The sequence below is a fragment of the Rhinoderma darwinii genome, chromosome 12 (assembly GCF_050947455.1).
Source record: "Rhinoderma darwinii isolate aRhiDar2 chromosome 12, aRhiDar2.hap1, whole genome shotgun sequence".
In the NCBI taxonomy this organism is placed as follows: domain Eukaryota; kingdom Metazoa; phylum Chordata; class Amphibia; order Anura; family Rhinodermatidae; genus Rhinoderma; species Rhinoderma darwinii.
In genome coordinates this window covers 14,473,036-14,485,424 of record NC_134698.1, presented here as the reverse complement: position 1 = coordinate 14,485,424, position 12,389 = coordinate 14,473,036, and the positions used below count along the sequence as shown (strand labels likewise).

The window sequence follows — 12,389 nt, the reverse complement described above, 5'->3', positions numbered from 1 at the left end:
AATTGCTTGTTTTCTTTCTTTACCATCAGATGATTCCCCACAGTATCTCCGCTCTATTCTCCAGATAACTACATCTTCACTGAAGGGCTTGTCAAATAGTATAAAATGTGCCCAATTGTAAATATGTACTGAGAAGGAATCAGGCTGTTATAGCTGTCCAGGTAAGATCTATATGTTCTATTTCCTGCTGACCTACAAGTCCTACTGAGAAGATGCTGAATGATGTCGTAACGATGGTAAGTCAATCACCAAACCCACCAAAATTCTATCATATGAGATCTGCTATGCCATATACAAAATGCCGTCCACAAGCCCATGATGAGATCTATCTATCTATCTATCTATCTATCTATCTATCTATCTATCTATCTATCTATCTATCTATCTATCTATCTATCTATCTATCTATCTATCTATCTATCTATCTATCTATCTATCTATCTAACAAAGAATGGCGACAGCACACTGCGAACACTAATGCCACCTAAGCCACTAAATATAAATAAATATGCATTACTGCTAAATCTACTTACAATAGGGAAGGTTCTTAGTGCACATTTTGATCAAAAAGTGTTTTCCCACCTGCCACGACAAGGCGACCTCTATAAGGTGGGGACCTACTCTGCACATACACCAAGAACTTGGACCAGGGGCATAGCTAAAGGCTCATGGGCCCGGGTGAAAGAATTCAGCTTGGGCCCCCCTACCTCTCCCCAACACCACCATCAACAGAGCCCTGTGGGCGCCTATGCCCATACACCTTGCCCAACAGCCCCCATAGTATAATGCCCCCACACAGTATAATGTTCCCATAGCTGCCCCCACACTGTATAATGCCCCATAACTGCCCCATACAATATAATGCCCGCCCATAACAGCCCCATATCGTATAATGCTCCCCATATCAACCCCCACAGTATAATGCCCCACATAGCTGCCACCATAGAGTATAATGCCCCCATATGAGCTCCCCATACAGTATAAAGCCCCTTCATATCATCTCCCCATACAGTATAATGCCCCCCATATCAGCCCCCCCATACAGTATAATGCCCCCCATATCAGCTCCCCATACAGTATAGTGCCCCCCATATGAGCCCCCATAAGGTATAGTGCCCCCCATATGAGCCCCCATACGGTATAGTGCCCCAATATCAGCTCCCCATACAGTATAGTGCTCCCAATATCAGCCCCCATACAGTATAATGCCCCTCCATATCAGCTCTCATACAGTATAATTCCCCCATATCAGCTCCCATACAGTATAATGCCCCTCCATATCAGCCACTCGTGCAGTATAATGCCTCCCCATGTCAGCCCCCCATACAGTATGATTCCCCCATATCAGCCACTCATGCAGTATAATGCCTCCCCATGTCAGCCCCCCATACAGTATAATGCCCCAATATGTGCATAATAGAAAAATAGCATAATTACTTACCTATCCCCGTTCCTTCGCCTCCTCCGGCGTGTGCTATGAGTGACTCGGCGCAGACAGGCGCGATGATGACGCTACATTCCGCCTGTCTGCATCGACCGCTCACAGCACAGTGAATGCTGGAGCCAGGAGACGCCAGCTCCTTGCTCCAGCATTAAATGGAACCGGGACATCGGTGAGTGACTCGCGACCCCCCGGAGGTCTTCATACGACCACACAGAGGGACGCGACCCACAGTTTGTAATGTATTGTGCAGTTTGCGGTGGAGAGAGGAGGGGGGGACTGTAATATAACGAGCCCCCCTCACCACCGCAAACAGCACAATACAACACATAACAAGACAACACAACACAATACATTACAAGGCAACACAATACATTACATTACATTACATTACAATACAATACATTACATTACATTACAAGACAACACAATACAACACATTACAATACAGACTCTGCAGCTCACCTGTAGTCCTCGGCACCGACTCTTCTACTGCACAGGCTGGAAGACGAGTCACGTGACAACACGGTCACATGGTACACTAAGTGTACCATGTGACCGTAACCAGGAAGTGCCAACTTGACGGCACAGAAAATTTATTTAACAATGCTGTATGGCAACGGGGGCCCGTGGCCCCCCCGGCTTAGGGGCACGGTCGCAACTGTGACCGCTGCGACCCCTATAGCTACGCCACTGACTGGGACTAAGCCTACATATATATCTGGGGATGGTAGGAACCAGCATTAAACAAATTAAAATCACCCAGGGCAGAATGGGAGGAGTTCAAGAACAAAAAATGGAACACAAAAGTTTGAGTTGCACATTACAACAAAATGATATAAAATGTGTATGCAGGTGCAAGAACACCTGTGACTGCAAATATACAGCAGACAAAAAATGGCGACCGCACACTGCGAACACCAATGTAACCTAAACCACTAAATATAAATAAATATGTATTACTGCTAAATCTTACAATAAGGAGGTTCTTAGCGCACATTTTGATCAAATTGTGTGAGCCCACCTGCCACGACAAGGCGACCTCTATAAGGTGGGGACCTACGCTGCACATACACCCAGAACCGGGACTAAACCCACATATTCTTGGGGATGGTAGGAATGGTATCTCATTATCTATCTATCTATCTATCTATCTATCTATCTATCTATCTATCTATCTATCTATCTATCTATCTATCTATCTATCTATCTATCTATCTATCTATCTGTCTGTCTGTCTGTCTGTCTGTCTCTCTGTCTCTCTGTCTCTCTGTGTCTGTGTCTCTGTCTCTCTGTCTGTCTGTCTGTCTGTGTCTGTCTCTGTCTGTCTCTTTCTAAATTTATCTCTGTAGCCATCCACATAAGTCAATAGGTGGTAACATGGTATATTCAGTAGGTCGTAGAGTATATGCAGATTAACAAGGCCTTCTCAGCTGATTGGTTGAGAGGGATCAAAAAAGAAGGCGGAGTAAAAACACTTGTGAACTGGTGTTTAATTTAAAGGGGCCGCTCACCATGACCTTCTTAAAGTAAACCCTGTGTTTGAGGCTAATGATCTAGTGACACTTGTGATGTAGTAATTGGCTCTTCACCCTAATAACATTGTGTTTAATGTCTCCAGATGAATGAAGGAAACCGTAGTAAAGTTAAAGACATATTTTTGATGGGTCTACAAATGCACAGAAGTCTGAAAATCCCTTCCTTCCTATTATTTCTCATATTATACAGTGTGACGTTATCTGGGAACATCATGATCGTCATACTGGTGTCAGTATCTCCTAATCTCAAATACCCAATGTTCTTCTTCTTGGGACATCTTTCTATTTCCGACATCATGTTTACTACCAATATCGTACCCAAGATGTTATGTGCCATTGTGAACGAAGGTGTCACCATATCTTTTCTTGGATGCATCATACAGCTCCAGTTCTTTGGTATTTCCTTAGTTGCAGAATGTCTTCTACTTGCCGTTATGTCTTATGACCGATACTTGGCCATTTGCAACCCCTTACGTTATGTCTATATCATGGACATTACTCTGTGCGTTCAGCTCGTTGCCATGTGTTGGTTCTTAGGCTTTGCCATCTCTTTAGTGACTGTTATCATGACCAGTAGGCAAGATTTCTGTGGGCCCCATGTCATTGACCATTTCTTCTGTGATTTAGTTCCTCTTCTTAAGCTTTCTTGCTCAGATACGTCCTCAGTGATACTGGAAAATATATTGTTAGCTACTCCCCTAACACTGTTTCCGCTTGTGTTCATCTCCGTTACCTACGTCCATATCTTTATCACCATTCTCAAAATCCCATCCACCTTGGGCAGACAAAATACCTTCTCCACCTGTAGCTCTCATCTGACCATCGTAGGAATGTTTTATGGGACATTGGTTTCTCTTTATGTAGTTCCATCTGATGGGCGTTCATTGAATGCTAACAAAGTCCTGTCTCTGCTATATACTTATGTGACCCCATTATTTAACCCTATTATATATAGTCTGAGGAACAAGGAAATAAAGGTAGCTTTCAAAAGATATGCATTCAAGAAAAAGGAACAAATATAAAGAATTTCTACAACGTTCCAAATGTTCACGTTGTATGCAGTAATATGAAAATTTTCATACAAATATACAAGAAATTAATATATATTAGGCAAAATCTATTATACATATATATTTGTGTGTAAGGGCCTGTTCACATCTGCCCTGTTAGGGGCCTCCATTGCAGATCCGGCAGAAATTACCCGAAACAATAGCGCAGTATGGAAAGCACCGTGACGGAAAGCCACCAGAACCCATTAAACCCTCATGAGGAAAAAGCCAATTCTCCTCATATTAGGGAAACTATTTTTCCCAACTAAAGTCTGGTAATCAGAATAGATCCCTGGAGCAACGACTCACCTCCAGTAATCTAGTACTCCTAACTTGTAATATTATTACACTCAAGAAGTCCATCCAGGCCCTTTTTGAACTCTTTTAGTGAATTCAACATGACAACTTTCTCTGGCAGAAAGTTCTGTTGTGTTACTGCTCTTACAGTAAAGAATCCCCAGTCTATAATAGATATAATTTATGCACATAAAACATGTGCAAACTATGACTTAAAGGGACTGTGTCACCCTATTTTAGTAACTAAAATATTTAGTAACTAAAACTTTTTTTCTAATTTTTTTAATTTTTTTGATTATATATTTTTAATCAATTTTATTTACATGATTATAGAGTAGCCGTCTTAGCCACCTCTGAGCTGCTTCCACAGAGGTTTGCTTTACATCAGGCACCTAAACTTAAGAAAACTAGGACAAAAGACAACTTATTCTCTTATGGGAGAGTGTTGTGGGCATGCTCTGTGACATGTACAGGTGACCCTGTGCAGAGAGGGGAGGAGGAGCTGTCCCTAGTGTTATTTTCCTGTGTTATCTGCAGTTGTTACCTTTTACTGTAATCCTTGTAATCTCTACAAAACAGGCCAAAAGGTTTCACCCCAGTGAGGGGCTCAGTGTTAGAAATGCGATAAAAATAACTTTTTTTTTTAAATATAGACACCCATCTGTGATCGGGACAGTCACAGGTATAAAGTACACCGAGCATTTACACATTGAAACCCAAAGGTTATTTATTATGTATATAGACACTACCTAGGCTCTGTTCACACAGCGCTAGAGCCTTACATTTGATGTATACACTGGAAATGCTCCCGGTACATTCATAGGCCTCCATTCATCCATCATATGCCAAAAGAGTGTCCTTTTGGCATATGCTGGGCCGGTATATGATAATATTCCTCTTTGTTTTTTTTTGGTTTTTTTGCTATACAGCAAGATACAGCATAAAAAATAAATAAAATACTGTGCGGTATATATTTTATTACTATAGGAGTCTACCGGTGATCTACAGTATACCACTATATGCCTATACGGTGGCATATGTCGCAGTCTTAAGGCTTTAACCCTATGTAACCAGAGGAAATACCATAGTATATATCGTCCTACTATGGAGATAAAATAAGTAATACTTTGAATCCTGAATCACTGGTCCCTGTACACAAACTGATTTTATTGGGATATGTTACTAAGGCTATGTTCACACCTGCGTCATGTCTTTCCATTGTTCGGCTTCGTCAGAGGAGCGTGACGGTTCTGTTGCACCACGGACACCACTTGAGGCCAACAGAACGCATTGACTTTAATAGGTTCCATTGGGATGTCTGTAGTTTTACCGGAGACAATGGCGCTATTGTTTCATGTAATCTCGGCCGGACTTGTGATGTAGGCCCCTAACGGAGGTTCCAACGCAGATGTGAAAAAAGCGAGCTTCTAAAGAAGAGCACTCAACCTCTATTTCCAGGTTACATCGAATAATCTTCATTGATAACCAAGACCCGCCATTAAAAAACACATAAAGGGTCCGTCGCGATAAAAGGAACCCAACCCATTGGTAATCAAATACTAATATTAGTACAACATTACTGCCCTATTAAATACAGATAAAATATATTTAAAAATTCAAAGAATGCCTCAAAAAGAAATATGTTGACTCTATCAAGCAAGGAGATAAGGTGCAAAACAAGTTAAAGTACAAAGTACAAGTGTAAACAGACTACAATCGTATAAGAAAGAATATGCAGCAACAAATAATGCAAAAATATGATATCACATAAAGAGAAAAAAGTCATGAAGTATACCCACGAGAGTTTGCAAGTACTCGGCACATGCGCCACCAATCCAACTGTGCTTGCGAAATTGAACTTTGTACCCATAGCCAATAATGAGACATAGACCACAAAATAATAAATGCACAAGACTAAATAAAAATTACTGTATGTAGGTGAAGGCTTATATAATCCACATAATGTAATGTCGTAAAAAAATGTACACGCGTATATATAGCCGACAATCATAAATTACGAGCCCTCGAAGGCTCGTCCTTATCACTGCAGTTTCTCTATAAACCATCAGATGGTGGACGAATACACAAAAAATTAACGTAACATCTTCAATAAATGAATATATGTATAAGTATACAGTGAAGGAGATAAGTATTTGATCCCTTGCTGATTTTGTAAGTTTGCCCACTGTCCAGTGGCATACGAGGACCACATGTAAGATATTTCTAAAGACTGCAGAATCTGGATAATAAATATTGAGTTGCGTTTCTCTGGTAAAACCTTCTGTATTACAGGAAAAAATTGATTAACCTGGATTTTCTGCAAAAAAAATTATTTTTGTAAATTTCACCTCTACTTTGCTTTAGGCGTTTCACAGGAATTAAAGGCTTAAGAAACTTTCTAAATGCTGTTCTGAATACTTTGAGGGTGACTTATAGGGGTTTCTAAAATATTGGGCCCTCCAAGCCACTTCAGATCTGAAATGGTCCCCAAAAAATAGGTTTTGTAAATTTTCTTGAAAATGTGAGAAATTGCTGCTAAACTTATAAGCCTTCTAATGTCCTAGAAAAATAAAAGGATGTTAAAAAAACGAGGTCAACATAAAGTAGAAATATGAGAAATGTTAACTCATAACTATTTTGTGTGGTATAACTATCTGTCTTAGGGCAGATTCAGACGAACGTTGCGTTTTTGCCAAAAACCATTTGACAGCTGCGTGTGTCATCCTTGTATGATGCGCGGCTGCGTGATTTTCGTGCAGCCGCCATCATAGAGATGAGGCTAGTCGACGCCCGTCACTGTCCAAGGTGCTGAAAGAGCTAACTGATCGGCAGTAACTCTTTCAGCACCCTCGACAGTGAATGCCGAACACAATATCGAGAAACCTGTTAAAAAAAAAAAGAAAAAGTTCGTACTTACCGAGAACTTCCCGGCCGTTGCCTTGGTGACGCGTCCTTGGTGACGCGTCCTTGGTGACGCGCCTCTCTTGACATCGGGCCCCACCTCCCTGGATGACGCGGCAGTCCATGTGACCGCTGCAGCCTGTGCTTGGCCTGTGATTGGCTGGAGCTGTCACTTGGACTGAATTGTCATCCCGGGAGGTCAGACTGGAGGAAGAAGCCGGGAGTTATCGGTAAGTCAGAACTTCGTTTTTTTTTTACAGGTTCATGTTTATTGGGATCGGTAGTCACTGTCCATGGTGCTGAAACAGTTTAACTCTTTCAGCACCCTGGACAGTGACTATCTCCTGACGTCGCGTACCGCAAATTTTTTTGCTGGGTTCGGCCAAAACGAGTTCGGCCGAACCCGGTGAAGTTCGGTTCGATTGTCCGGGTTCGCTCATCTCAAAGACACTCCATTTGGATGTTTGGAAACAGAAAAGCACGTGGTGCTTTTCTGTTTACATTCATCCTTTTGACAGCTGGTGCGCCGTTTCAGTCGGTTCGCACGGAAGTGCTTCCGTGCGACCTGCGTGGTTTTCACGCACCCATTGACTTCAATGGGTGCATGATGCGCGAAATACGCGGAGATATTGAACATGTCGCGCTTTTTGCGCAGCTGACAAACGCTGCGCAAAAAGCACGGGCTGTCTGTACTGCCCCATAGACTTGTATTGGTCTGTGCGTGGCGCGTGAAAACCACGCGGCCCGCACGGACCGAATACACATTCGTGTGAATCCCCCCTTATAAGCAGATACTTTTCAATTTAGAAAAATGCAAATTATTGCAAATTTTCTCAAAATGTTGGTGTTTTTCACAAATATGAATGTATCGATCAAATTTTACCACTAAAATAAAGTATAATGTATCACAAGAAAATAATCTCAGAATCGCTTGAAAAAAAATAAAAGAATTCCAAAGTTATTACCACATAAAGGGACACGTCAGATTTGAAAAAATTGGCCAAGTCCATATGGCCAAAACAGGCTGTGTCCTCAAGGAGTTAAACTACTATCAAGGCAACAAGACCGAGAGGAGCGTTATTTGTTTCTTAAGGGAATATAGCGAATCAAAAGTTCACTTTTGTTAATTTATATGCCCCTAATATTAAGCTGATTTCTTGGCTTATTGCAGTCTTAGGGTCCTATTACACGGCCCGACGTGGGCCATGTAATCGAGCTCCGATCAACGAGATCGACACTCAATTGTTCCTTTCACCCGGAGCAATGATTGCTTAACCCCTTGATGCATTATCACGTACATGCACGTGATAAGTGTCATAGGTAAGTATGGAGGGTGCTCACGGACTGAGCGCCCTCCATTCCTTGCGGGTGTCATTTGTGTTTTACAGCTGACAGCCCAGACTAACGGGCGGGAACAGCGATCGCGCTATTCCTGGCCGTTTAACCCCTCAAATGGTGTGGTCGCGACCGCAGCATCTGAGCTGTTATAGAGAGGGGGCGCCCCCCTCTGACAGCTCATCGGTGCCCCCACACCGCGAACGGGGGGCACCGGTCGTTGTCATGAAATTGGTCTCTGAACGCGCACTTGTTTCTATTATAATCTGACCTGATTCCCTTCCCAAGAAAGCGTTCACTTGAATTATGAACAAAACTTTAATTCAAGATTCTAAACACACCCAAAGTATACGCGACTCTCTAATGGAGTTTTTCTCCCTTAATAGCACTCCAGATGCCTCTGATAACATTATATGGCAATCCCATAAGGCTGTCCTTCGGAGAGTAATCATAAGTCTAGGTTCTAGATTAAAGAAGCAGAGGGAGAAGTGTATTAATGCTATTCTTTTCCAGATATCTACCCTTGAGAACTTGAGTAAAAAAGCTACGTTGCAAAATGCTCAAGAGGACCTTTCACTCCTCAGACGGGACCTGAGGGACCTGCTCACTGTAAAAGCTGCTAGGACATTTCATTTATGTAAATATAAGCACTATGTCCATGGTGACAGGGGATCCAAAATAACATTGTCACTGCTTAAAGAGGCTCTGTCACCAGATTTTGCAACCCCTATCTGCTATTGCAGCAAATCGGCGCTGCAATGTAGATTACAGTAACGTTTTTATTTTTTAAAAACGAGCATTTTTGGCCAAGTTATGACCATTTTTGTATTTATGCAAATGAGGCTTGCAAAAGTCCAAGTGGGTGTGTTTAAAAGTAAAAGTCCAAGTGGGCGTGTATTAGGTGCGTACATCGGGGCGTTTTTAATACTTTTACTAGCTGGGCGCTCTGACGAGAAGTATCATCCACTTCTCTTCAGAACGCCCAGCTTCTGCCAGATCACGCTGTGACGTCACTCACAGGTCCTGCATCGTGTCAGACGAGCGAGGACACATCGGCACCAGAGGCTACAGTTGATTCTGCAGCAGCATCGGCGTTAGCAGGTAAGTCGATGTAGCTACTTACCTGCAAACGCTGATGCTGCTGCAGAATCAACTGTAGCCTCTGGTGCCGATGTGGCCGACACGATGCAGGACCTGTGAGTGACGTCACAGATCTGCACTGCCAGAAGCTGGGCGTTCTGAAGAGAAGTGGATGATACTTCTCATCAGAACGCCCAGCTAGTAAAAGTATTAAAAACGCCCCGATGTACGCACATAATACACGCCCAGTTGGACTTTTACTTTTAAACACACCCACTTGGACTTTTGCAAGCCTCATTTGCATAACTACAAAAAATGGCCATAACTTGGCCAAAAATGCTCGTTTTTTAAAAATAAAAACGTTACTGTAATCTACATTGCAGCGCCGATCTGCTGCAATAGCAGATAGGGGCTGCAAAATCTGGTGACAGAGCCTCTTTAAGAAGAAAAAAGGAAGGTATTTTGCCCATGCAGTGAGGTCCTCTTCTGGGCGGCGTTGATGGACAGTATTGCTAAAGAATTCAATTTCTACTACCAATACCTTTATAATATCAACACGACTCCTGATGGCAGAGATCCCCTGTCTAGACAGGACTGCATAACCTCTTTTATAGACTCCATTAATTTCCCCTTTCTATCAGAGGAAGCTAGAACCAAACTTTCGGCCCCAGTTATGGATGCTGAGGCCTTGACAGTGCTTTCTATCATCCCAATGGGTATGAGCCTGTGTCCAGATGGGTTTCTGATTGCTTATTACAAGAGATTATCTGACATCCTGGTTCCCAGATTTGTAACTCCTTCATAGTGGGTGCTTTTTGGCCTACTCAGGCTTTGGAGGCTTATATTTCCATTATCCCAAAAGAAGGGAAAGATCCAGAACTTTGCTCTAGTTACTGACCGATTTCTCTTCTTAATAATGATTTAAAATGGGGGTCTAAGCTTTTGGCAGCCAGGCTGTCTGAGTTCTTGAAAGAGGTGATCGGTCCTGAACAAATGGGATTTATTCCAGGTAGGGTACCATTGCCGTGTCAACTAGGATTTTATGCGTGCTACCCTTATGAAGTTTGGTTTCTCGTCTAGTTTAATCTCAGTCGTGTTTTGCTTATACTTTACGCCAGCAGCAGGTTACGGTTAATGGTACACTTTCCAATCGATTTCATATAAAAAAAAAAATAACCCCTTCCCGACATCCGCCGTATCTATACGGCGCTGTCGGGAGGTGCTTCCCGCAAAGCGCCGTATAGGTACTGCGCAACGGGAAACGGTCATCGGTGCTAATTGCACCGTGACAAAGTAAAGATGGCTGCTGTCCCTGACAGCAGGCCATCTCTACTACTCGCCCGTTTTGGCCCCCCTGCATCGGCGATCGCTGCTATTGGTCAGTCAATTCTGAACGGCCAATAGCAGGCATTTTTGTTAAAACAGTTAGACAGTGGCAATTGGCACTGTCTAAGACAACACCCATCGCCACCAACGTCACCTAGGGAGGTGGCAGTGATGCTACCGCTAGGAGCGCTCTGATTGGTCGGTCTGTAATGACCGACTAATCAGAGCATCGAGGGGTGTTTTGAACATCGAGACCGCTGTGCACGTCACCATTCCAGTTTGAAGCAGCGTGCAGAGCGGTTGAGAGACTGTCTGCTGTGGCTTTGCTGGGATTTGTAGTGCGATCTGCGCTACTGTGTATAAAAAAGTGTCCTATCTTACTACTTCTGTCTGATCACCAGTCTTTTTTTTCTTTTTTTTTTTTTGTGATCAGACATATTTTTTTGGCTCTTTCCCTGTTCTTGGGACTGTCCTTGTCCCTGTCCCAATCTACCCTCTCCCTGTCCCAATCTACCCCCCCCCTTTCCCACCCCACCCCCTCCTTGTCCGAGTCCTGTGTCCACTGAGTGCTGATCAGTGACCACCATCACTGATCAGCATCTGTGCTACATTTTTGGCGCAGGATTTTTTTTTTAATTTGCACCATCTCCCTGTGTGCACCCTGCGGCCACGAAGTGCTGGTTAGTGACCGCCATCACTGATCAACACCCGTGGGTTTTTTTTTCTTTGTGCCTTTTTTCACCCACACCAATTACCTGCGTGTGTCCTGCGACCGCTCAGCGCTGATCAGTGACCGCCATCACTGATCAGCATTTGTGCTCAACTTTTGGTCCAGGAATTTTTTATTTTTGTCATTTTTTTCCAATTATAAATTTGCACCATCTACCTGTGTGCACCCTGCAGCCACAGACTGCTGATTCGTTATCAGCATCTGTGGTAATTTGTTGACGCAGGTTTTTTTAGGTATTTTTTTCACCCGCACATCACTGATCAGCATATTTTCTGGCGCAGGTTTTTTTTTTTCTAATACACTATAAAATTTAAAATGTAATAGTAGTTAGGGTAAAATACGCCAGCGTTAGAAACGTTAATTTAGTTTTAGATCTAGATAGATATATCTAGCAACTTTTTTCTGCAGTTTTAGTAGAAATTTACCATAGTTCAGTTAGACGACAGTTTTTTTTAGTAATAGATAGCGTCAGTTAGTCCTTATTCACACGACAGGGTCCCGACCGAGTCCGAGTGTCGGCCGATAAAATCGGCCGTTTTTCCCGGCCAGTTTGCATTCGCTTTGCATCCGTTCCGGGCCTGGCATATTTGGACAGTGACATCAGGGGCAACTCCTGTAGGGGAATCCCCATGTGGCCGGTGATTCCACTTCAGGAAAAGTCTGTGTCCATTTATGGACACTGAACGTTAGTT

At 43.0% G+C, this 12,389-nt stretch overlaps 1 protein-coding gene across 1 annotated transcript; it reads left to right on the top strand.

Annotated features, from left to right (window-relative positions):
• The first annotated feature begins 3,062 nt into the window (after positions 1–3,062).
• LOC142664409 (olfactory receptor 5G9-like) lies at positions 3,063–4,001 on the top strand. Its single transcript, XM_075843480.1, has one exon. It carries the CDS (start codon positions 3,063–3,065, stop codon positions 3,999–4,001), a length of 939 nt encoding a protein of 312 aa, XP_075699595.1.
• The last annotated feature ends 8,388 nt before the right edge of the window (positions 4,002–12,389 follow it).